Here is a 22,409-nt window from a genome sequence, read left to right as displayed (position 1 = left end):
TTTGGTGCCCAAAAGTCTAAACTGAGGCTGCAGGGGAGCTCTTCTTACAGAAGTTCGAGGGGAGAATTTATTCCTTCCTGTTTTCTTCTTCTCAAGGCTGCTGGCAGATCTTTCCTCATCGTCTCTTGCTCCATCTTCAAACCTCTGCTTCTGTCATAACATCTCTTTTTCTGACTTTGACCCCCTTGCCTCCCTTTTTCATGAACCTTTATTTTAAGGACATAGAGCCCACCTTGATCAGGCAGGAGAATTTCCCCATCTCAAGATTCTTAATGCCATCTGCAAAGTCCCTTGGCCATGTAAGGTAACATTGTCACAGGTTCTGGGAACTAGAATGTGGATTTCTTTGGGGGGACATTATTCTATCTATCGGACATCCCTGGTGGCTTAGTAAAGAATCCGCCTAATGCAGGAAATCCAGTTCAGTCCCTCGGTTGGGAAGATCCCCTGGAGAACGGAATGGCTACCTAACTCCAGTATCCTTGCCTGGAAAATCCCATGGACAGAGGAGCCTGGCAGCTACAGTCCATGGATGGGGTTGCAGAGTCAGACATGACTGAGCGACTACTCACGCATGCATCCCATCTGTCACAGCATCCTTGATGCTCCAAGTCTGCACAAGGGGAAGAAAAACTGCAATATGAAATGGAATTTCTCCTATTTTATGTTCCCCATGGGCCGCTTGATGTAGTCAAGAAACTATGGGCTTCATCCTCTTCTAGTCTTGGGCCCAAAGGTCAGGACCCCACTTCCCAGCTGTGTGACCTTGGGCAGCTTAGCTCAGCTCTCTGGTCTGGTCCCACCTGTAATAAGAGGATGATGGATACAAGAAAGCTGTGATCTGAGTGTAAAAGAAATCTCTGCCAAGTGCCTAATAGAATTTCAGCCTACAGAAAGCACTCAAGGAGCGGGGCTGTTACAAGGTTTCCTAAGCCACGGGTCAGCTTCCTGTGCTTAAGAAAACTGCCCCTGGTGGGTGTCTTCTTAGCAGAAGTGGGTCCCACCCCTACCCGCCCGCCATCCCCCACCCAGCAATCTGCAGTTCAGGAAGCCAAGCTCTGGAGACCTGAGCCTTCACTAAATCAAACAAGCCTTCGGGAAGAGAATTGCTTCTGAGAGGACATCAAACAGAACAGGCCGAGGGTTATTTTTCTAAGACAATGGTGTCTCTAATGGAAAATTTCACCCACCGTGAAGTCTCATTTCTCGGACGGAGCCAGGGGAGGAGCCGGCGCAAGTCCGTGTACTGTCTCACCCCTGCGGTGTTTCCCTGTGAGCACCCAGCTTCTTTGTTTAAATAAAACATGCAAAAATAGAAAATCAAGCTTTTTAGGTCTTAAAAGGGCCTGCGAGGGCTTCCTTTATAAAGAAAACTCAGGCATGTGCTTCAGTGTGTGGATTTTCTGAAACCTATTTTGCAGTTTACATTTTTTGCTCTTTTATCTATTCTCAGTTATGGTCCCAATTATTTCATTCAACAAAATATTTTGAACACACACCATGAGCCAGGTACTGTGTTCCACACTCAGGATGCAGAAACAGAGTCAGAGATATTTTCCATTTCTGGGAGTTCATCATCTAATTAAGATAAACATCAAATAATTATAGTCTGAAATTATTATACATGATTATAAATTATAAAGTGCTTCCCTGGTGGCTCAGATGGTAAAGAATCTGCCTGCAATGCGGGAGACCCAGGTGTCATCCCTGGGTTGGGAAGATCCCCTGGAGAAGGAAATGGCAACCCACTCCAGTGTTCTTGCCTGGAGAATCCCATAGACAGAGGAGCCTGGCAGGCTACAGTCCATAGAATCTCAAAGAGTTAGACATGACTGTGTGAATAACATACATACATACATAAATTATAAAGGGCTTCTCTGTGGCTCAGCAGTGAAAAATCCACCTGCAATGCAGGAGACACGGGTTCGATCCCTGGGTCAGGAATATCTCCCAGAGGAGGGCATGACAACTCACTCCAGTATTCTAGCCTGGAGAATCCCATGGACAGAGGAGCCTGGTGGGCTACAATCCATGGGGTCGCAAAGAGTAGGAAAGAACTGAAGCAACTGAGCATGGTATAAATTACAAAATAATTATAAACAATTATGACCTATAAACTGGAAAAATAACCCAGAGAGTGCAAATTCCATGAACTTGAGGATCAAGTACAGTAAAGAGGAGCAGGATGAGTAAGCTCACAGGAAAGTGCGTTCATTAATTTAAAAGTATTTATCAAGCACTCCTTATGTTGATCCAGCACCCAAGACACACTGGTGAATGGTAGAGAGACATGATCTTAGCTCTTGCATCTTATGTCTTGGAGGGGAGAGAGAGAGTGGGGGAGTGCTTAGACCCCAAGCAGCCACCCCCAACAAGTGCATATTTATAGGACCCTGTCCAGTAAACTATTACTTTATGATGCGTGACATGAACTAAGAAGGAATAAATAGGGTGAGAGGTGGAGTGGTAAGAGAAGAGTTGCCTTTAGTGAGTGTGGACAGGAAGGGCTGCTGTGAGCACTGGAGGCAAGGCTGGGATGCTGGAGAAGGAAGTGGCCCTGTGAGGATCTAGGGAAAGGATGTGCAAAGGTCCTGAGGCAGAAACTCGCTTGATGGGTAAAGGGAAGGCTGGAGTGTTGTCAGTAAGAGAGAGAAGTGATGTTAGAGGCGAAGTTGGATGGAAAGAGGGGCCCAGAGATGGAGGAACTTGTAGCTCTCTGGTAAGGAGCTAGGATTTTATTTTCAATGCAGTGGGACGCTACTGGAATATTGAAGCAAGGAGGAATTTGATCCAATTTCAAAATGTTAGCAATGTGACTATATTTTCAGTCTTTCATTCAGCAAGTTGTTAGTAATCACCTTCTATGCATATGACTCCATTCTAGTCCCAGGAGATGCAAAGAGGAGTAAGACTTACCTAGTGGAGAGGCAATGGCACCCCACTCCAGTACTGTTGCCTGGAAAATCCCATGGACGGAGGAGCCTGGTAGGCTGCAGTCCATGGGGTCGCTAAGAGTCAGACATGACTGAGCGACTTCACTTTCACTTTTCACTTTTCACTTTCATGCATTGGAGAAGGAAATGGCAACCCACTCCAGTGTTCTTGCCTGGAGAATCCCAGGGACGGGGGAGCCTGGTGGGCTTCCATCTATGGGGTCGCACAGAGTTGGACACGACTGAAGCAACTTAGCAGTAGCAGCAGCAGTGGAGAAGCAGCCAGTTTCATTCATTGATTCATCCACTGACCAATGTTCATTGAGCTCTCATACTCTTTACAGTGAGACTGTTCCAGAAATTAGGGCAGAGCATAGAACAAGACCCTGATGCTGGGAAAGAATGAGGGCAGGAGGAGAAGGGAGCGACAGAGGATGAGATGGTTCGATGGCATCATTGACTCAACGGACATGAGTTTGAGCACACTCTGGGAGATAGTAAAGGACAGGGAAGCCTGGCATGCTGCCATCCATGGGGTCGCAAAGTGTCAAATACGATTTAGTGACTGAACAAATGGAACAAAACAGACAATGTATGTGCCTCCAAGGAGCTGACATTCTGTTGGGGGAGGATTAGAGTAAGCACATAAAAATATAAATATGTAAAAATACTGAGTGCTCGAAAGAAAGGTGGTGCAAATGAGAGGGAGGAGATGGTGGAAGGGTGCTATCTGAGATGGGCAGGGGGCACAGAAGACCTCCTTAGAGGAGGTGACAATGGAGCAGAGATCTGAGAGATGGGAGGGAGGCCTCCACGCAGGTATCTGGAAGCAAGCAGCTCATGTAGAAGGGACAGACGGTACACTGGCCCTGGTGTGATTCCCCGCTCACAGCTCCCAAGGTGCTAATCCAGGTACCAAGATGCACCAGTGAGTGACACAGAGACGTGGTCTTTGCACATGCCAGCCTCAGGGAGGACCTTTCGAGGAAGGAGGAACCCCGAAGCCAGGGCCTCAGAAAGGAGCAGGACTCAGGTCTAGGTTCCATGTAACAGCTGAACTCATTCTTTCACAAGAAGTAAGCTCCCCATCAGTTGAGGTATACAAGGAACTGTGTTGATGGGACTCCGTAGAAAGGAGCCAGGCTGACCTGGAGTCCAGCCCTGGCTGGGAAGGGCACAAATTCATTCACTGACCACCCCTTCCCTCAATAACCCCTCACCAAGCACTCCATCTAGGCCAGGCCCATCCCTTCAGCCTCCAGGGATCCATGGGGGGTGGGCAGGGACAGGTGGCATTCCCCAGTGGCAGGGGGTTATGAGCTTGCAGAGGAAGGGGGCAGTGGTAAATTTCAAAAGGTGAGAGTTTTTCAGGTGAGAAGAGAAGGCAAGGGAAGGGGATCCCATAGGAGCCACCAGATGCAGGCCAGGTGTGGTTGGGACCTGCAGGTTGTCCTCGCTGGCTTTGCCCTGTCCAGCAAGGTAGCAGCTTTGCTGGCAGGAGAACCCAGGCTGTGAAAACAGGCCAGCTGTGAGCAGCTGTGGTCCCGCCCAGCAGGAAGAGTTCTGTTCCCCTCCACTCTCAGGAGCCCGGGCTGAGTGGACCCACACGGCTTCAGCTTTTTGATTTGGAAATGATTCAGCTGTACTGAGGCTGGCACATCACAGCCAATCTGGGATGAAAACACAGCTGGAGCTGCTACTTCTGCAAAGACAGCACTCCCCAACTTTCAAGGGGATTTTCTATCTCAGCCTGAACATCTGCCACGGCCGCGGGAGCTGGGCACCCCGAGGATTTGAGGAGGACAACTGGAAAAGAAGAATAAGCTCAGCTCTCCACTGAGGACACTCCAGGGAAAGTCAGGAAAAGCCCCAAGGCCTGTCGAGGTCACACGTGCACAGAGCATTTCAACTTGGCCACGCAAGATTTAGTCCAGCATCCCTCCTGGGTCTCCCGTTTTAACTGTTTGCGTGGGCTTCCTTCCCTGTGCCCGACTCAGCCTCATCGCTGGCGGGGTAGGAGACCACGTGTCAGATCCCTGCCACGTGTTAGATGAATGACCTTGGGCAAGTCGCCTCCCCTTTCTGAGACTCAGTTCCTTCATCTTTAAGCTGGGGATAACACGACCTACCTAGAAAGAGCAAGCAGCTCTTAATTAATATAATTAATTAATTATATATTAGTATATAGTAATTAATATATATGTTAATCACTTAATTAATTACTATAGCTCTACACAGGCAGCCACACCATGGGCAGGCAGCATGTGGTAGGTATTATTATTTTTAAGCTGTTTGCATTGACTGAGAGGATCTATGGAAGTTCCAGTAGACCTGGGTTTGAATCCCTCTTCTGCCGCTGCCTGACCAGCTGTGGGACCTCAGTTCAGAGTTTTCACCTTGAGCCGGATTCCCACCTCAGCAGTTTGCCTGGGACCATCTCAGCTTGCCCTGGGTGTCCAGATGTCATTATCAAGAGCAGCCCCCAAGTCTCTGAAAACACATCATATGGTCTCCCCACCCATTGATCAATGGGGCACGACATGGCCATCCTCGAAGATGAACAAGGAAAAAGCAAAGGAAAACTCCTGATGAATCTGAAAATGCCTGCCCGCTGTAAGTCAGCCTCAGCCAACTCACATTTACAGAAACGTCTTATAGCCAAAGAGAAGCAGTGATTAAATTCTACCATATAGCCAGGCACGAGGGCACATTGGCAGCAAGCAGCAGGATTTGTTGAAAACTTCATTCTCCGTCTTTCTTGCTCTCAGCATTGCTCATTTATTGAGTCTCCGCAAAGCCCAGCTCCTGCCCTCTCCAAACTCACATTTGAAAGCCCTTTCCACTGTCTCTTCTTCTGCTGCTCAGTTCTTTTGGAGATCAGTTCTATTCGTCCGGAAATACTCACAACTTGAATTTTCTCCTCTTTCCCCACATCTCATAAACACAATAACCTCTGCTAATCAGTCAGGAGATAAGTTGATATGCCACTGCAGTGACCAACCACCCCCGGGGTTTCTGAAATGCAGGATATTCTGTTTCCAAAGCTGGGACAAGCTAGTGGCCCAGGAGTCTAGATTATAACTCAACTGCTGTTCAGAAAAGAGCAGGCTGTCCTGGGCTTCAGTCTTGGGCAATGCAGGACTTTGAAAAACAAGGATGGGTATCCCCACAAAGAGACGCTAAGTCAAGGACTCGAGGAAAGTAGTTTATTAATATTTGGGGGTTGATCCCAGGAAACACCTGAAAATGGACAACTGAAGTGGGAAAGGAAGGAAGTGGAAGGAAGAGATGTTCTTCCTGCATGCTAAGTCGTTCAGTCGTGTCTGACTCTGTGCGACCCTAGGGACTGTAGCCTGCCAGGCTCCTCTGTCCATGGGATTCTCCAGGCAAGAACACTGGAGTGGGTTGCCATACCCTCCTCCAGGGCATCTTCCCAACCCAAGGAAGGTACAATCCTGAGCATATCTTCAGGCAACCAGAGCAAAATCCTGCTGAAAAGCTATAGGAAATATACATTTTAGAGTCATCCCCTCAGAAGTATTCATCCCAACTCCCTGCTGTCAGTCTGGGGAGAAAGAGGTGTCAACTCCCCAGCCCTCTGGCTGATGGGAAGCCAGACAAAGCCATGTGCCAGGGTTGCAGCTGGCAGGAGGGTGCTGGGCCAGCTGCCCTGAGATGGGAGGGGGGCCTGGAATAAGGGTGGACCACCAACCACATGTGCTTCAGCATTCTGGGATCTCGAGACAGCACCATGAACCCACAGGATCTAAGATGCCATCTAGCCCGGGGACCATCATTCTGTTGGACCTGTATCCCCAGTGCCCAGCACCACCTCAGCTCAAAGCCAACTCAGTCATTTGTGCACAGTGAATGAACATACAAAACCACTCTGCCAAGACCCAGGCTGAGGGTGTGACTGCCTTGGCTCTATCCAGGCTGCCTTCAACTGCAGCACCCGTACCAAAGACCCTTCCTTATCCAGGCACCCTTGCATATCTGCTTCAACAGCCCTTCCAGTGCTCACCCAAAGGAAGGATGTTGAAATGTGCTCAGGAGAGCTGACTATGGAGACCTCTGATCTCTGACTTTGTGGAAATGTAAACTCCTGACCAAGGTTCGTAGCATCATCTGAGTGTGTGAACCCACCAAACAGAACAAACACATCACTGTGAGCTGGTCCTGATAGATTTGAACTGTGTTTTCCTACCTGCTAATTAGCTGCCCATGCTCATTAGAGTGTGCAGCTCCTCACTTTTAATTAGAATTAGCAGAGTCCTTGTGGCCTTATGTGGCCTCTTTTCTCCTGAAATGCTTCAAAAGCATCCCCTCCCCCAGAAACTCCAGCATGGAAACCTTCAAACTGAAGAATGGGTCTTCTTAACAGTCCAGATGAAAGAAATTCCACTGGAATAAAGTCTTTATCAAAACACACTAATTGGTAGTCAAGAGGGGACTCACTCTGTGTTTCAACGGAGCGCAGTTCAAGAAGGCAGCTAAGTCTATTATTGATCCCATGCAAATTCCGGTGAGAATCACAGAAGATGGTCGTTAATGATGCTGAAAGCCATGCAGTGCTTTTACACAAACATTTTTCCAGTTTTTTTTTCTCAAGTTCTCAATGATCATGTCCTAACCAGCATCCTTATCTGCCTCCACACTCTTGCTTCACCAATGCAAGCTCCACTTGGTGCCTGGCGATACTTTCCCATCACAAATCTGATGACGGCTCTCTCCTGCCAAAGCCTTTTGGCTGGCCACTGCACCTCCCACCTGCAAACTCCAAACCCCCTCACGTAGTGATCTAGACCCTGAGATCTGCCCAGTGGACCCTCCAGATGATGCCTCTTCTATCCTATCTCCCCCATCCTGAGCTGGGATCCCGCAAACAGCATCCTCTAGACCCTGTCCCATATTCTGCCCCATGCTGGCCCCAGGACCTGGTTACCCCTCCATCCACAGAGTAAATTTCCACTCACACTTTCAGGATCTGTTTAACTGTCATCATTTCCTGCCTAGTCATCCATTCCACAAGCATCTATTGAGCACAAACGTCTATTAACAGACACAGGTTGCTACAGGGAGGAAAAGAAACAAGATACCTGCCCTCAAAGAATATAATAAGCAAGCAAAGAATAAAGGATTGAAGAGACGATGACACCATCCATGGAGGAATAGGTGGTGGGGACAGGACCTCCTCCTTCTGTCTAGTTCAATTCACGCCTGAGTCTCACTTTTCCCTCCCTTCCCTTTCCTTAGGAGATATGCTCTATGCAAGCGAGAACACAGGCTGGGGTCAGGACCTCTGCTGGCTAACTTCTTGGGCTATGGTTAGGCTGGGAGAAAGGGGAGAAGGGTGGCATAACTTTTATATTATCACCTACTAGGAGCCACATACTATTCAAGGGTTCTCGTGGCAGGAATACTGGAATGGATTGCCATTTCCTCCTCCAGGAAGTGAAAAGAGAAAAAACTGTCTTGAAACTCAACATTAAAAAAACTAAGATTATGGCATCCAGCCCCATCACTTCATGGGAAAAAGTGGAAGCAGTGACAGATTTTATTTTGGGGGCTCCAAAGTCACCACAGATGGTGACTGAAGCCATGAAATTAAAAGATGCTTGCTTCTTGAAAGGAAAGCTATGAGAAACTTAGACAGTGTATTAAAAAGGTCTGTATACCTTGCTGACAAAGGTCTGTATACTCAAAGCTATGGTTTTTCCACTAGTCATGGACAGATTTGAGAGTTGGACCATAAAGAAGGTTGAGCGCCAAAGAATTGATGCTTTTGAACTGTGGTGCTCTTGAGAGTCCCTTGGACTGCAAGGAGATCAAACCAGTCAATCCTAAGGAAATCAGTCCTGAATGTTCTTTGGAAGGACTGATGCTGAAGCTGAAATTCCAATACTTTGGCCACCTAATGTGAAAAGCCAACTCATTGGAAAATAAATACCCTGAGGCTAGAAAAGATTGAAGGCAGGAGAAGGGGGCAACAGAGGATGAGATGGATAGACAGCATCACTGACTCAATGAACATGAATTTGAGCAAACTCCAGGAAATAGTGGAAGACAAAGGAGCCTGATAGGCTACAGTCCATGCGGTTGAAAAGAGTTGGACGTGACTTAGCAACTGAACAACAAACAACAACTGGGAGCCAAGCCCATGATAAACCAGCTGCTACATCCCTTGTGACCTGAAGTGTGTCCAAAGCCGGGAGCATTCCCAGCAGTGGGAATAGTCAGTATGCGCAGGAGCTAGGAATTTCCAGGAAGGACATTGACTAGAGCAGAGAGGCTAGTTTGGAAATTCTGAAACATGGAGACTCACACTTCACCTCTCTGGCCTCAGTCTCCCCATTTGGCAGAGGGGGTGGGGCTGGACAGGTGGCACCTGATTCTTTTTAATATTTTATTTTATTTATTTATTTGGCTGTGCCAGGGCTTAGTTGCAGCACATAGAATCTTTAGTTGCAGAATGCAAACTCTTAGTTGTGGCATATGGGATCTGGTTCCCTGGGACTGAACCCAGGTCCCCTGCATTGGGAGCACAGAGTCTTAGCCACTGGACCACCAGGAAAGTCCCCAGGTGGTACTCAATTTTGCAGCATCTCTGGATACAAAAAGAGCAAGCTGCCTTTGTTCTTTCAGTTCAGACCAGCAACTCCTGGTGACTTGTAATTCCTCCTTACCCATGATCAACCATGTCTGATGCCATATCCCTATGGAATTCATCACTTGATTTCTGAAATAATTTAAAACTCCACAAAGGGAAAACTTTCCCAGAGCCTGACACACAGGAAGTACTTAACGCATGAACTATCTTTATGGTTAAAATTGCTCAGAAGAGGCGTGGTCCAGGAGAAGGTTAGTCTTGTGATGGCTTTGGCTTTCTTGACTTAGTGGGTCCCCAGATGCTGGCAGCTCCTTGAAATCAGAAGTTAAATCTGCTTTTTACCATCGACATCCCAGAATCTGTGCTGCTGTGCTGTGCTTATTTGCTCAGTCATGTCCGACTCTTTGCGACCCCATGGACTGTAACTCACAAGGCTCCCCTGTCCATGGGGATTCTCCAAGTATGAATACTGGAGTGGGTGCCATGCCCTCCTCCAGGGGATCTTCCCTACCTAGGAGTAGAACCTAGGTCTTCTGCATTGCAGGCGGAATCTTTACCAGCTGAGCCATCAGGGAAGCCCAAGAATACTGGAGTGGCTAGCATATCTCTTCTCCGGGGATCTTCCCAACCCAGGAATCGAACCGGGGTCTCCTGCATTGCAGGTGGATTCTTTACCAGCTGAACTACCAGGGAAGCCCTCCAGCATCTGGCTCATAGTCAATACACAATGAACTATATTAAGTGAATGAATGAAGAGAAGAAGAGCTATAGCAGTTGATATGATTGAGCCTTTGCTATGTATTGTACACTTTGCTAAGCACTGTCTCATTATTTTCATTTTTGTAAGTATTTATGTATTTGGTTGCTCGGGTCTTAGTTGAAGCACTCAGGATCATTGCTTCATCCTGTGGGATCTTTCACTGCAGTGCACGGATCCTCTCTTGTTGCTCTGAGGCATGTGGGATCTTACTTCCCCAACCAGGGATCAAACCTGAGTCCCCCACTTTGCAATGCAGATTCTCTAATCCACTGAACCACCCGGGAAGTCCTCAGCCCTGTCTCATTTAATCCCCACACGATGCTAAGAGGTAGGAGCTATGGCTCTATCCTCATTTTATGGATGGGAAAATTGAGAGCCATGTGACTTGCTTGTGGTCACACACACAGGCTGGAAGTGGAGAGTTTATCTGATTCCAAAGCCAGTGCTCTTAGCCATTAGCCTGGGCGCCTTGGCATAGTCATAATTAACATGTGCCAAGTAAACAGGTTTTACCGAGGTTTCAAATAGCTCATCCCTGTGCTCAGGTTATAGGTGGGAAAACTGAGGCTTAGAGGAGGGCCAAAAATTAGCAGAGCCAGAGGTGCCCACTGAGTCAGGATGGGACAAGCCTCTGCAAGGGCTACAAGGGTGTGGGCATCCAAGCTCCCCAGAGACAAAAGGACAGCCTGCCTCTCCCATTTGGCTGAACAGGCAGCCTCAAAGCTAGGGTAGCTTCCAAAGCATTCAGCCTCCTTCCTACATCGACTGGGCTCTGGTGTCAGCTCCCTGTCCTCAAGCAGCCGGCTGTGCTTACCATCGTAAAACAAACCTCTTTGGAAATCCTGTCTTCATCCTCTGTCTAACATCTCCTAGGGAAAGAGCAAGGGAGAGAATCTTTTCCCTAAACCAGAAGCTCTTGGTTTTGGGACCAGGTCTGACTTCCCAGGTGGCACTAGTGGTAAAGAACCCTCCTGCCAATGCAGGAGACATAAGAGACCTGGGTTCTATCCCTGGGTCGAGAAGATCCCCTGGAGGAGGGCATGGCAACCCACTCCAGTATTCTTGCCTGGAGAATCCCATGGATAGAGGAGCCTGGTGGGCTGCAGTCCATGAGGTCACACAGAGTCAGACACGATTTGGCATGCACTATCATTTACAGCTTGTGCTGCCTTGAACAAGCCATTCTGTGCCTTGGTCTCCTCACGTGTCCAGTGGGGGATTAGGATGTGAACTAGTAGATTCTGAAAATACTCAGCAAAGGACTTGGTACATAAACGTTGGATGAAAATGGGTGAGCAAATGAACAAACAAGATTAAGCCTAGTGAAAAATGCAGCAGAATAGCCATAAAGAATTTTCAAAATGATTATATTTGATTTAAAAATTTTAATAAGCTATTTTTCAAAGCTGGTACTCCAGGGGAAATGTGTTTAAAGGATTATGTGATTTATGGACACACTGATGGAGATTTTTAAAGGGGTTTCTAGACCTTTTAAAGGGCTTTTGAAATTGATGATAGTGATTCCATTGAAGAATTTTAATGAATATGAATCATAAGAAAGTTTGGACAGCTGCCTTTTATTTCTTTTATGTAGAAATTGAGATTTTTCTAGGGTACCTGGCTAGAGCTAGGAAACAGCAGAGGAGGAGGAAGGGAACTAAAGAAAATGTTTAGGGAAACTTGCCAGGAGCATAAATAACAGGACAGACACACATTGCTAAGCTTGCTGCATCTGATCCTCAAAACAATGCCAAGGGGTAGGAACTAGTCTTATCATCACTTCATAGATGTGAAAACGGAGAGCCATAGATGTCCTTACCTCCAGTACTCTTGCCTGGAGAATCCCATGGACAGAGGAGCCTGGCGGGACTACAGTCCATGGGGTCGCAAAGAGTCGGACATGACTGAGTGACTTTCATTCACTCGCTTGGTCACATAGCCAGTAGAGAGAGATGTGGGAATTGAAATCAGGTTTGTCTCCTGCAGGAGAAAGGTTGTGAGGCTAGACCTGTGTCAGATGGCTCCTCATGGTGGACACCAGTGTTGCAGTTGTCCAAGAAAACTTAGTTATTGCAACAGCGGAGCCAGAGACACAGGAGCTGAGTGCCATATGCCACCCAGTGCCCTTAACCATGAATATATCCCATCCCGTGCACTAACCACTGTGTGATACCCCCAGCCGTGCTCTAGCTATCATGTGGTACTACTACATAGGGTACAAAAAAAGTGAAAGTGAAGTCGATCACTCCTGTCTGACTCTTTGCGACCCTATGGACAGTAGCCCACCAGGCTCCCCCGTCCCTGGGATTCTCCAGGCAAGAATACTGGAGTGGGTTGCCATTTCCTTCTCCAGGGGATCTTCCCGACCCAAGGATTGAACCTGGGTCTCCCGCATTGCAGGCAGACTCTTTACCGTCTGAGCCACAAGGGAATCCTACGACCATACAGTAGTGATAATTAAGTGAAATAATGTATGTCAAGAGCTTTTCCCAATACCTGTCACAATTCCACCACCATCATTCAGCAGCTGCAGCAACACCACTATCTCTACCTTCATCATTATCACCATCATTTCTATCATGATCACTGTCATTATCACCATCCTGGCTAGCATCACACCACCACCATCACCATCACCACCATCATTATCACTAGCATCATTATCATCATCACCTCCACCATCATTACTAGCATCATTATCACAATGAGCGGCATTATCACCACCATCACCATTACCACTATCATCAGCATCACCATCGCCATCATCACCACCATCACCACTATCATCACCATCACCACTATCATCACCATCACCACTGTCATCACCATCACCACTATCACCACCATCACCATTACCACTATCATCAGCATCACCATTGCCATCATCACCACCATCACCACTATCACCACCATCACCATCATCACCGTCACCTTCACCATCACCACTGTCATCACCATCACCACTGTCATCACCATCACCACTATCATCACTATCACCATCACCACCATCACCATTATCACTATCATCAGCATCACCATCGCCATCATCACCACCATCACCACTATCATCACCATCACCATCATCACCATCACCACTATCATCACCATTACCACTGTCATCACCATCACCACTATCACTATCATCAGCATCAGCATCACCATCGCCATCATCACCACCATCACCACTATCATCACCATCACCATCATCACCTTCATCACCATCACCACTATCATCACCATTACCACTGTCATCACCATCACCACTATCATCACCATCACCTTCCCCACTATCATCACCTTCACCACTGTCATCGCCATCACCTTCACCATCACCACTACCACCATCATCACCATCGCCATCATCCCTCTGTCAATAGACCTTGGGCTAGTCACGCCCCTTCTTTGAGTTACAGTTAGCTCACACAATGGGAGGAAATAATGCAGATGAGTTTAAAACTATTATTCTAGTTTTATTATTCTAGCTATTCTAGTAGCTAACAATTATTGAATAATTAACATTTATTCAGTACCTCACATGGAGCAGACTTATACTAAGTGATTGCACACAGTAGTTCATTTAATCCTCACAAACCCCCTCCTCTCTCTAGTAAGTCCCTTCTATCATACCTCACTTGTGATAGATCTGCATTCTAGAGGGATCTGGTGGACCCAGAACTTCCACCTGTTCTTACTGACACTAGAGCCCTAACCCACCACGTCTCACCACCTTCTCTGGCTGGGGAGTTTGAAGGAAATAATGGAAATGAAAACCCATTGGCACAGTGCGCTGTGCAGGATTGTCATGGTTGCTTATATTTGTCCTGCAGGGGTGGCCTGAAGGCCTGAGAGAGAAAGAGAGAAGAGACATGATGTAGATGTCCTTGAACCCAGGGTGTCTTAACCGTTCCTCCACTGATCATGCAAATCTTTACAGAGTACCTGGTGTCTGTATCCTAGGTCCTGTGCTGGGAGGAGGCACCATAACCAGTAAACAAATCGTGGCCTCAGCCCTGAACAGCAAACAAAGTGCAAGGGGGCAGGTTTGTCAACATTCTGCTCCACTGTAAACTAATAAACCGGCGGCAGAAGTGTTAATAAGTTACCTACAGATGCTTCCAAAACACATCCAGGGAAGTCAGGAAGGTGAAACACCAGCCCTCGGCCCTGTTCAGGCTTCAGCAGACCTGTGAACTGCCCCCTGGGACATGCAGCAAGGCTCGTGGCAGTAGGTGTGTGACACACTTGCCAACATAGTCACACGTGCTTCATAGACCTAAGGCTGGTTGTAGCACATTTTACCATGAAACCATTGTTCCTGCACATCATTTTGATAGACACCTTTAAGATAAAGCATCCACCTTTTTTGTAGCAAACAGTATATCAAGCCTTTTCAAAATCAAATGTTGAGCATTTACTTCAAGTATGTAAATATCAGTCACCTGTCTACTCTGCCAGGCCAATGGAGATGCCAGCTTCCCTGGAGGGCTCACAGTCTAGCAGGGCAGGGGCAGGGTGTGGGTCATGGGTGGTCCATTCTGAGTCATTTTTGAGGTGCAGAGTCCAAGGCTTGCGGGCAGCATGCTCGGGCAGTCATGGTGAAAGCTCTGGAGAGACACAGGCTTGAGCTGGTCCTGGATGTGTGACCTTGGGTTCCTTGGTTGAACCTGACAATGAGTGCTGTGGTTTCAGGGTGCAATGCTCACCCTGAGAGCTTTGCATCCATGGGGTGGCAACTACCCAAATCAGCCCCTTCCATCCATCCCCACCGCCGCCATCCGAACCCTCTAGACCGCCATCATCTGCTCCTGCCAGCCCCAACAGCCTCCTGCATCAACCTCTGCCTCCTCCAGTCCTTCCTCCAAACAGCAGTGGTCTCTACGAAGTGCCAATTGATCACATCAATCCTTCCTTTAAACCCCTCATCAGTTTTCCTCAATGGCAGCCCCTCTCCTTGATCTCCAGAGGCTGCTTAACTGGCCCTGCTCACCTTTGCCATCCCATCCCCTTCCTCTATCCCCTTCCTCAGATGTCCAAACAGGATAGCCTCTGTTATAGACCTTGTTGTTTTTCAGTTGCTCAGTCACGTCCGAGCCTTTGTGACCCCATGGACTGCAACACGCCAGGCCTCCCTGTCCCTCAATGTCCATTGAGTAGGTGATGCTATCCAACTGTCTCATCCTGGGTCATCTCCTTCTCCTCCTGCCCTCAATCTTTCCCAGCATCAGAGTCTTTTCCAATGAGTAGGCTCTTTGCATCAGGTGGCCAAAGTATTTGGAGCTTCAGCATCAGGCCTTCCAGTGAATATTCAGGGTTGATTTCCTTTAGGATTGACTGGTTTGATCTCCTTGCAGTCCAAGGGACTCTCAGGAATCTTCTCAATCCTTTTCACCCCTCAGGGTCTCTGCCGTTTCATCCTTCCGTCGGCATGATCATCCCAAATCTTCACAAGCTGCATCTCCTCCTTTGAGCCGTATCTCCACCATCACCTGCCCAGAGAGCTCTCCCTACCACTAACCTGGATCTCCACCCCCTCCATTGCCTTGACCATTTCCTCCAGCGCTTATCACATGCTGCATTAGTTATTATTCCCTCACTTCCTTTGTAATAAGTCATCCTTTCTCCCCCACCAGATAAGGGAGTCTCAGAAGCGCAGGGGCATGACCACTTTCCTCCAGGACTGTGGGGCCAGCCCCAGCACAGCCAATAATCACTGAATCTTGATGGAATGAGTGAATCCAGCCTGTGCGTGTGTGCTAAGTCGCTTCAGTCATGTCCAGCTCTCTGTGACCCCGTGGACTGTAGCCCGCCAGGCTCCTCTATCCATGGGATTCTCCAGGCCAGAATACTGGAGTGAGTTGCCATGCCTTCCTCCAGGGGATCTTCCCAACCCAGAGATCGGACCCGAATCTCTCATGTCTCATGTATTGGCAGGCGGGTTCTTTACCCCTATTGCCACCTGGGAAGTCCAACCTAGTGATTCCCAAACTGAGATGGGAGAGCCTAGAAGATGAATCATCTCTCATTTGGGAGGACCAGGTCAGAGAAATGGTTTGTGTATCTTTAGGGGTTACAGGCTATAATTCCAACACTCATGCCCAAAGGTGTCACTCTCCCAGGCAGAGCTGCCTCTTACCAGGAGGGGCTCCCCTGCCAAATAGAGATGGGTGCTGGTGGCCAGACCTCCCTGGGGTGATTAACCCATGCCCTGGCTCTGGTTGCAGGTGGCATTCCCTTCATCCTGACCAGCGAGTTCTTCCAGCAAGCCCAGCGGCCAGCTGCCTTTACCGTGGTGGGCACCGTCAACTGGCTCTCCAACTTCACCATCGGCCTCCTCTTCCCATTCATTCAGGTGAGACTGACAAGGGAGCTCTTGGTCATGAGATCCCCTCCAAGTGATGGATGATTCATAACACAGAGGTTGATTCTCTCTCAAATGAAAATTCTGCTGGCCTGAGGATAGGAGAAATGTGCTTTGGCCCAAACTCTAATCCTCTTTCTCCCTCTTGTATCTTTTGGGAGTTGCCCTTGAGTGCTAAGGGCTGTCATGGGGGCAGATTCACATCACTGAAGGTCTGCAGGGAAACCTCGGTGAGAATCTCAAACCTGCAATGCACTTGCCCTGGTGTGAGTGAGACAAGGTCCATGTCATGGTTCCAGTGCCCATGCCACCCTGCCATGCCTGTAGCATCCTCATTGTCTTCAGCATCACCACAGCTAATGGGGGTCATTGTCCCAAGGGTGACCACCTTTGACAGGAGAATGATAACTCAGGGAACAGATACAAGTTCTTTTTGTGTAAGGAGGCCAGTGTGGCTGGAACCAAAGGAGAAAAAAGACAAGAGAGGAGATAAATTATATCAGAGAGCTCTCCAGGGCCAGGAACACAAAAGACAAGGGCTTTACAAGTGTTCCTCACAGAGCAAGGGGCCAGCTGCACTCCAGGAGGGAGGATCAGGCTTCCCTTCTCTAAGGCCCACCAGGGCTCCCCACTGCCCAGAGAGCAGGTGACACCACTGGTGAAGGTGAGACTCCATCAGAAACCTCTGAGCAAGAACCCACCCTCCATTTGGGGGGCTTAATTCAACCCTCTGCAGCCCCTCCATTAATTCTCTGCCTGTTGCTTGACTGGCGCCAAGCCTAGCACATTTCAGAGACTCTGCTGCAGGCAGGCCCACATGATGGGAACTCCTGCATGCCCAGTTGTGGACCAGTTACTCTGCACCAGGCCCCCGTCATGGGGTTTATGAATTCACGATGCCCTCAGGCAGCTCTGCACTGCAGTTTCTCATCCTCTCCATCCTACAGAGAAGCTGAGGTTCAGGGAGTAGATGGAGTCAGCCCAAGGTTCCAAGTCATCATTCAAACTGGTGGCTCCACCCCGCCCCCTCTTCCTCTTCCGCATTCTCCATCTACTGCTCTGTCCTCTCAGTCTCAGAGTTAAGGGCTGCCCCACTGTGTAACTTGTAAAGCATCCTGACTTAGCTACAGCCACTGCATCTCTGAAACATAGGTAACACGGGGAGGCCATGGACCAGGGAATCCACATCCATCTACTCCATCCTCAGGGCACGTTTGTCTGGCTGTTCTCAGAGGATAACAAGTAGTCTGTTCAACTGACTTCACACCTTCAATGGCTTCTCCCAGTTTGGCCCCAAGCCAACAGAGCTGGGCATCAGTAAAATATTCATTATTATGAGGAAAATTCTCTCCCAATCATTTCTCTCTCAGCTCACAGCTCCCCATATTCCTAGATTAAGCGGAGGTTCTGCCCCAGATCTTTTTTTTTTCCCCCTAGCATATGGTGGCTCAGACGGTAAAGCATTCTGCCTGCAATGAGGGAGACCTGGGTTCGATCTGTGGGTTGGGAAGATCCCCTGGAGAAGGAAATGGCAACCCACTCCAGTACTCTTGCCTGGAAAATCCCATGGATGGAGGAGCCTGGTAGGCTACAGACCATGGGGTCACAAAGAGTCGGACACGACTGAGTGACTTCACTTTCTGCCCCAGAGCTTTAGGAATGATGATTGGCAGAGCCCTCTCCTTCTGGAATAACTGCCCTGTGGCAGGTGGAGGGAATGTGGCCAGTCTCACACCTGCCAGTTAAGACCTTGGCATGGCAGTAATGTGTGTTCTAGGCAAACTCCCATGAGTGAAAATCACACAGCCACACCTTACCTAAGGAGAAATGCATGCTGCCTGGTGTCCGGAAGGGGAAGAGCCAGAAAGTTTGTGTCCTTCCCTGACCAGGGCCCTAGGCTGCTTCTCAGGGAGGGAAGTCAGGCTCAGCAGGCTTGGGAGACTTGCCCGAGGCCCAGGAGCTGGTGAGAATCTGTCAGAACACAGTCACAGCCACAGACTTCCTCTCCCATCATGGTTTTTACAGGTTTCACACTCCTTTCACAATAACCCAATTTCTGATGGCTTTGAAGATGTGTTAGGGGTCACCTTCATTCCAACCAACTCAGTTCCAGCTGGGCACTCACCTGGCTAGAAACCCCAGGAGCCTGAGAGGTTTCTGGTATCATTGTTCATGCTAGGTCACCCTGCTGTGATGAGCCAGGGCAGAGTAGGACCCTGAATGCCATAAGAGCCATATGCCAAGACTGTCACCACATGTGTGGATGCTTCCACTTGCGCTATCAGGATGCTCTCATAGAGAAGTCATAGGGATGCTGAGAGCCTGGTCGGGGGCAGGGGACAAGATGAAGGAGGGCACAGCCTTGTTTAAAGGCTCAGGGGCAGAAGTGGCGCCCCCTACCTGCAGAGCCAGGCCCCACCAGCACAAGTGATACACGTGTGCATGGCAGTCTTACAGCATCCAGACTGGCTGGTTCCTCTCAGAGGCATCAGGGTACAGGTGTCACAGGAGGGCTGGGGGAATCACTCTTTACAGGTACAAGTTTCAGGGCTTGTGGCAGTTCAGGGAGAAGTGCAGGGGCTGGCAAAGAAAGACACAGCTGGGAAGGCCTGGAAGGCAGGTCTCTGATCCATTCCCTGGGAGGCATCGGGCTCAGGTCGTGTCACTGCCTTTGGCATTTGGGCCTAGAGCTGGAGAGAGATGTGGGTCCCACACCAGAGAGGGACCTCCTGACCTTGACCTTGACCTTGCAGGGCAATGTTTGTAGCCATTCAGGGAATATAGGAAAGTGGCCTGGAGGAGCTCAGGGAGGAATTCCAACTGCAGGACCCTCTGCAGGAGCCCACTGGGTCAATGTAGCCCATCGTGAAAAGCTGGCAATGGGGTCTCCTGGAAAGCAAGAAGCTTGTGAGGACATGGTCCATCTCAGTGTAGGCAGAGGACCCCTCCCACCAGCCCCGTGAATCCCCTAAATGCAACTCTGCCAGGCGGTCAACAAGCCTTTGCTTGGAGTCCCCTAAGCACAAGGGTCTCAGGGCCCCCAGAGGTGGGCATTCTCATCATTACATACCTAATCCTTAGAGCCCACCCCCTTGTACAGGCCAAGACTATGGGATCTATGAAGGTGAACCTCTGTGTCTGTCTCCAGAACAAGGTGACCAAAGCCTGCAGGACAGGCCCTAAGCCGCGTTGTATCCAGTTGTGTAGCCCGAGGTCTGGTCACAACCAAATGAATGGCTAAGTGAGAGGTAACGTCTGTCAAGGACCCACGACAGGCACAGGACACACTTGAACGTGGCCCTGCTAACACCAGTGGCACTGATTACAGACTCTGGCTGCCAGAGCTGTGAGAGCATGCATTTCTGTTGTTTCAAGCCACCACATATATGATAATTTGTTACAGCAGCCAGAGGACACTAATAGTGTAGGAAACCAGCCAGATAGACAGTCAGAGCTGACATTGATCAAGAATTACCATGCTCTGTATGTATTGTAATTCATTTGATCCCCCACCAGCCCTGTGTGGCAAGTGCCATTATGGCCTCATTTCACAGCTGGACAAATAAGCGCATAGAAAGGTTAAGTCACTTAGCCAAGAGTGCCCAGCTAACATAACAAGTGGCAGAAGTGGAACTGAAAGCCCTGCACCTCCAGGGTGTGCATTCCTGACCACTGGACTCTACAATATCCGCCAAGAGTCACACATCTTCACCAGTGTCCCCATGCAGAGGGTGAAAGGTGCCAGTACAGGCTTGAAAATGACACCATCAGGGGCTCTAAGGGCTTCCCCGGCGACTCAGAGGTAAAGAATCTGCCTGCAATTCAGGAGATGCTGGCTTGATATATGAATTGGGAAGATCCCCTGGAGTAGGAAATGGCTCAGTTCAGTTCAGTCGCTCAGTCGTGTCTGACTCTGTGACCCCATGGACTGCAGCATGACAGGCCTCCCTGTCCATCACCAACTCCCAGAGTTCACTCAAACTCATGTCCATCGAGTCGGTGATGCCATCCAGCCATCTCATCCTCTGTCATCCTCTTCTACTCTTGCCTTCAATCCCTCCAAGCATCAGAGTCTTTTCCAATGAGTCAACTCTTCATATCGGGTGGCCAAAGTATTGGAGTTTCAGCTTCAGCATCAGTCCTTCCAATAAACATTTAGGACTGATTTCCTTTAGGATGGACTGGTTGGATCTCCTTTCAGTCCAAGAGACTCTCAAGAGTCTTCTCCAACACCACAGTTCAAAAGCATCAATTCTTGAGCCCTCTGATTTCTTTATAGTTCAACTCTCACTTCCATACATGACCACTGGAAAAACCATAGCCTTGACTAGATGGACCTGACTTGCCTCTTGAGAAATCTGTATGCAGGTCAGGAAGCAATAGTTAGAACTAGACATGGAACAACAGACTAGTTCCAAATCAGGAAAGGAGTATATCAAGGCTGTATGTTGTCACCCTGCTTATTTAACTTCTGTGCAGAGTACATCATGAGACATGCTGGGCTGGATGAAGCACAAGCTGGAATCAAGATTGCCAGGAGAAATATCAATAACCTCAGATATGCAGATGACACCACCCTTATGGCAGAAAGTGAAGAACTAAAGAGCCTCTTGAGGAAAGTGAAAGAGGAAAGTGAAAAAGTTGGCTTAAAGCTCAACATTCAGAAAACTAAGATCATGGCATCCAGTCCCATCACTTCATGGCAAATAGATGGAGAAACAGTGGCAGACTTTATTTTGGGGGGCTCCAAAATCACTGCAGATGGTGACTGCAGCCATGAAATTAAGACACTCCTTGGAAGAAAAGTTATGACCAACCTAGACAGCATATTTAAAAGCAGAGACACAGCTCCTGTTACCAGCCTCGAGGTTCTCGTGAGATCCGCCTCCTCAATACCAAGCGCCTGTGTCTGGCAGAGCCGGTGTGAGACGAAGAGACAGTCCTTCCCAGCCGCCAGGATAGTCAGGAGTTTTGGCCGGACCTTCGAGCACACACCGAGATAGTGAGGAGCCAGACGAAAAGCACAGACTATGGCGCTGAAACGGATTAATAAGGAACTTAGTGATTTGGCCCGTGACCCTCCAGCACAATGTTCTGCAGGTCCAGTTGGGGATTAAAAAATAATAATAATAAAATAAAAGCAGAGACATTACTTTGCCAACAAACGACAATGCTACCCACTCCACTATTCTTGCCTAGAAATCCCCATGGACAGAGGAGCCAGGCAGGCTATAGTACATGGGATCGCAAAGAGCTGGACACAACTGAGTAACTAAATGACAGCAACAACAAAGGATCTAAACTATTGTGGATTTGGTCTTGTCAAATTCCTCAAGCACATTATTTGGAGGAACCAATTTAGGGGAGGAGCTAGTGGTCAGAGCAGGCATGGCTACCCCCCTTACCGACCTGAGGAATCCTGCATCAAGCCCCTGGCATGGCTCCTGGAGGCCACTCTCCCCAGCACTGAGATGAACACTGGTTCTTGTCCGTCTGCAGAGCAGACCTGCTCATCGCCACGTGCTCCTGGGCTCCCAGCTGCCTGATGCTTCTGCGTGCTGAGTGAGAGGCTGGGGCAATCACTCCGTGGATCTTCCTACCCTGCTCCCCAGCAAGAGAGCCACAACTTTAGGAGCTTTGCTTGTAGCACTTAATAAGCCTGGAAAGAGGTTGAGGGCTCAAGATTTGTCATCAGAGGACCTGGGTTTGAGTCCCTGCTCTCTGCTGATATGCTGTCTGAGCTGGGAT

At 48.7% G+C, this 22,409-nt stretch overlaps 1 protein-coding gene across 4 annotated transcripts in view; it reads left to right on the top strand.

Moving 5' to 3' along the window:
* SLC2A9 (solute carrier family 2 member 9) overlaps window positions 1-22,409 on the top strand; it is a 242,496-nt gene that overhangs the window by 183,429 nt on the left and 36,658 nt on the right. For all 4 annotated transcript variants that reach the window (XM_070791806.1, XM_070791804.1, XM_070791803.1 and 1 more), the window contains one exon: window positions 16,525-16,652. In XM_070791806.1, coding sequence (XP_070647907.1) covers window positions 16,525-16,652 — 128 coding nt within the window. The remainder of the gene's footprint in view (window positions 1-16,524; window positions 16,653-22,409) is intronic.

Source organism: Bos indicus, chromosome 6 (genome assembly GCF_029378745.1).
Source record: "Bos indicus isolate NIAB-ARS_2022 breed Sahiwal x Tharparkar chromosome 6, NIAB-ARS_B.indTharparkar_mat_pri_1.0, whole genome shotgun sequence".
NCBI classification, from domain to species: Eukaryota; Metazoa; Chordata; class Mammalia; order Artiodactyla; family Bovidae; genus Bos; species Bos indicus.
This window is presented reverse-complemented; position numbering and strand designations above follow the sequence as displayed.